Below are 3,976 nucleotides of genomic sequence, written 5' to 3'. Positions count from 1 at the left end.
TGTTTTAAGAAAGTGATCTCGAATTAATGAGTAGGTTGGAGAGGATAGTGGACGTAATGTCTGATAAGAGACCCCTTTATGCTCACAATGTCATTAGATTCCTTGTTGTTGAACCTATATATCTAGCGTTACAGCTAGAACATTTGTATGAGTACACTACGTTTGAGAAGAGTCCCCCCTCCTCAAGGAGGGGGGACGACCCAAGACTCTTCTAAGATTAATGCGACCTTGAACAACGGAACCCCTGCTGCTGACAAACGAGGGCGACGAGGTTTTGTAATCCCTCCGGAGAATGCAAGGTCTTTGACTGTTAAATGCGTGAATGAAAATCGATTGTGAGTTTTTTGAAAATATAAAGGACCAAAGCGTAGTGGACGTGAACTGCATGACCAAGAAAGACGGGAATGCGCGAACCAAAGCTGGATTGTGCTTTTTGACTTTTGCTTCAAGTAAAATTCCTGAGTATGTCACGGTTGGATATGAACGTGTCCAAGTGCGACCTTATATTCAAAAACCTAAGCATGCGCTGTAATCGATGCCAAAAATTTGGACACACCTCATTACGATGCAATGGTAAATATACTAGTAAATTTACTTGTAATAAATGTGCTGGAGATCATGACACTGTTGTATGTACTGAGAAAACACTCAAGTGTGCTAACTGTGGAGGTCCCCATCAATCTGGCTCTGCCGAGTGCAGCAGGTTGAAGAAGGAGACTGAAATATTAGCATACATGAGATGGCATGATGCTAGTTACCGTGGAGCCAAGAGGATAGTTGAAGGGTTGACCAGCAACCCAATACTTTCTACGCTTTAGCAGCAACTAACAACACTTCCAGTGCAAACGGCAACAGTCAGGAACTTGCAGCTAAAGATAAAGAAATTGCAGAGTTAAAGGAAACGGTAAAGGAATTAATGAGTCAAATTAAAGAATTGAAAAATACAATTCAACAAAGCAAAAAAAAAAAAAAAAAAAAAAAGCAGCATCATAAGGAGGATGACACCAAAACACAATCTGGATCACACCTTCTCGTCCAGGCTGCTCCTGCTAGGACTTCGCCTGGTGTTTGGTGTTTCTCGGAACAGATCATCTTCAACCGGGCGTCTCCCTGGCAGCAAGATGCAGGATATGGAGGCTGCTGTCTCCAAAAATACCTATGGGAGGCCCCTAGGTAGCGAGGGAGAGGAGAAGAAACGCACTAAACACACCTCGTCTCTGACGGGGTCGTTTCGCTGAGGAACTACCATCTGTGTCGGAAAGATCCAGAGGGTAGGGGTGGGGGCGGAGTCGCCATGTACATCCACCAAAGCCTCCCTTTCACTGAAGTGACTATTGGTTCTACTTTGGAATTTGTAAAAATCAATTACACGTATCTGACTGCATGTTCAGTTTATTATCCCCCTGATAAAGTGGTAATTTATGATGAGCTTTTTGCTCTTCAAGATCGTCTGCCACAAAACAAATTAATTTTAGGTGATTTTAATGCTCATCATACATTACAGGGTCCCTGCGGGAGGATGGTGGAGGTGAGCAAGTAGTTAAGTTGATTAATGATCCTGATCTGGTCCTTCTGAACGATGGTTGTCCGACGCAGGTGGACGATAATACCGGTAATTTGAGCTTTATTGACATATCACTGGTCTCTTTATCAATAGCAGCCAAGTGCCTGTGGCACACCATTGACGACTCGTTGGGAAGCAATCACCTTAATATTAAAACTGAATATTCGTGTGACACAGTAAGAACGCCTTTAACGTAAAAAGAGCAGACTGGGTTGCCTTCATAAGGAGCGTCAAACTCGAAATTGTTGGAGAAACCATTAGTGATAAAGTAAACCATATTCAAAATTCGATTTTAGAAGCAGCAATGCTATCCATTCCTAAAACTTCGACATATAGCATTATGCATAGAATTTCATGGTGGACATCAGATTGCCACAGGCCTACAGGCTTTTCAAAAATAAAATAGTGAAAACTTTTGCAATTACAAACTAGCAAGAGCTAGGGCTCGTAGATTAATTAGACAAGTAAAAAGAGACTCCTGGCGAAGCTTTGTCTCTACAATAAATAGCAATACAAAAATATCAGAGGTTTGGTCCACTGTCAATAAAATCAAAAAGAAAAAAACATATTTCAAACTTAAGAACATCATTCACGAGGATACTAATTTGGATTCACCTAGAGACATTGCTAATGCACTCACCAGGCAGTTATCTTATACAAGCAGCTCAGAAAATTACCATCCCGCATTCTTGACCACCAAAGAAGCGGCTGAGCTGTAACCTATTCACTTTGCCACAGGAGATGACTTTGATACAATAAAGACCTAACAATGGATGAGCTTGTCCGAGCCCTAGAAACCTGTAGAGGAACATCCGCAGGCCCCGATGAGATTCGATATGAGATGATAAAGCATCTCAATCATGATGCCATGGTTAAGTTGCTAGAAGTGTACAATGAAATTTGGAAAAGCCACACACTTTCAAACTCATGGCACTTCGCCCACATCATTCCCATATTGATAGGAGATCCGCCATCTCCTATTGCCCATTTGCGTTTACAAGTTGCTTATGCAAGGTCATTGAACGAATTGTTAACAGTAGGCTATTGCATTTTTTAAATTCCAGTGATTTACTAGTTGACGAGCATTGCAGCTTCTGAAAGGGAGGCCAAACTCTCGATCAACTAGTAAAATTGGACAGTCATATACAAGAGGCAATTACCCAAAAAATATTTGATTTCAGTATTTTTAGATATGGGTCCCACAAGGAATGATATCCTACCAGCTCCCCCTCGGAATCTTAAATACTCACTCTACGCTGATGATTCATAACTGGGGCCTCCATTAGGGTTTTAAGTTTTCTACAAGAAAGAGTATTGGGGTCATTTTTTCATATAAAAAGATGCCAAACATCAGGCTAACTTGAGTTAACCACCCAATACCTATTCAAAATTCTGCTAGATTTCTTGGTCTACTCTTTGATTGTAGACTTGATTGGAAAGACCACGTTGATCAGTTAAATAATAAATGTCAATGAGCACTAAATTTATTAGAGTGCATTTCTGATAATGAATTGGGAGCTGATAGAAATTCTTTGCTAATGATATATAAAGCCTTGATTAGGTCTAAAGTAGATTATGGGTCAATCGTGTATGGCTCGGCATCAAACTCGACTTTGAAAGGTTTGGATGCAGTGAAGAATGCTTGCTTACGTGTGTGTCTTGGAGCCCTAAAGTGCACTCGGATCAAACGTCTTGAGGTGGAGTCAGGAGTACCTCCCCTCCGACTCAGACGCGGCCAATTAGCCCTGAACTTTGCCGCTAAGATGGCTTGAGACCCGAGCCACTCTAATGGCAATGGAGTGACTCCACGACCTCGTCGAGAAAGTTGGTAAAGATCTCTCTACCATCGATACCCTGGTTCAGTCAAACATAGCACCATGGGAAACCCCCAATTTTTCTATCATGGAAGCCTGGCTTCCATCAGCCAAGGTGGTGGAAGTATGCCAGCGGTTCAGAGAGATCCTTATTAAACGTCTCAATTTTTTTCATATATATACCTACGGCTCCAAGACAGATGAGTGTGTGGGTGTGGGTGTATGGTCGATTGAATGTGAACTGAAGTTTAGACTGCCGAATCATACATCGATCTCTCTTGCTGAACTTTTTGCCATTGACAAAGCTATTGATTTTGCACTATCGACAACCCACGATATAATGATTGTTTTTCAGATTCATTAAGTTCACTAAAAGCTATCAAATCCTTAGAAACCACTAAGAATGAACTGGTGGGTAATATCATTCGTAAGTTACATGATGCCAATAATTAAATTAAGCCAATATGAGTACCAGGCCACTCTGATATCCATGGCGATGAACAGGCTGACAAATCTGGACATTAACATAGTTCGTACAGATCTTAGGTGTTTTGTGACTGTGGGACACATCTCACAGGAAAGAAAGAAGGGAGGAGGT

The 3,976-nt window shown here is 41.4% G+C and overlaps 1 protein-coding gene across 1 annotated transcript in view; it reads right to left on the bottom strand.

The window, feature by feature from the left end:
- Nucleotides 1-746, bottom strand: part of LOC125040380 (glutamate receptor-like) — a 27,870-nt gene extending 27,124 nt beyond the window's left edge. Inside the window, exons 1-2 of the mRNA XM_047634934.1 lie at nt 735-746; nt 243-307 (exon numbers count right to left, since the gene is read on the bottom strand). Coding sequence (XP_047490890.1) covers nt 243-307; nt 735-746 — 77 coding nt within the window. The remainder of the gene's footprint in view (nt 1-242; nt 308-734) is intronic.
- Nucleotides 747-3,976: the final 3,230 nt, after the last annotated feature.

Source organism: Penaeus chinensis, chromosome 29 (genome assembly GCF_019202785.1).
Source record: "Penaeus chinensis breed Huanghai No. 1 chromosome 29, ASM1920278v2, whole genome shotgun sequence".
NCBI classification, from domain to species: Eukaryota; Metazoa; Arthropoda; class Malacostraca; order Decapoda; family Penaeidae; genus Penaeus; species Penaeus chinensis.
Note: the sequence above shows the minus strand (reverse complement) of the source record. Positions and strands in the feature narration are given on the sequence as shown.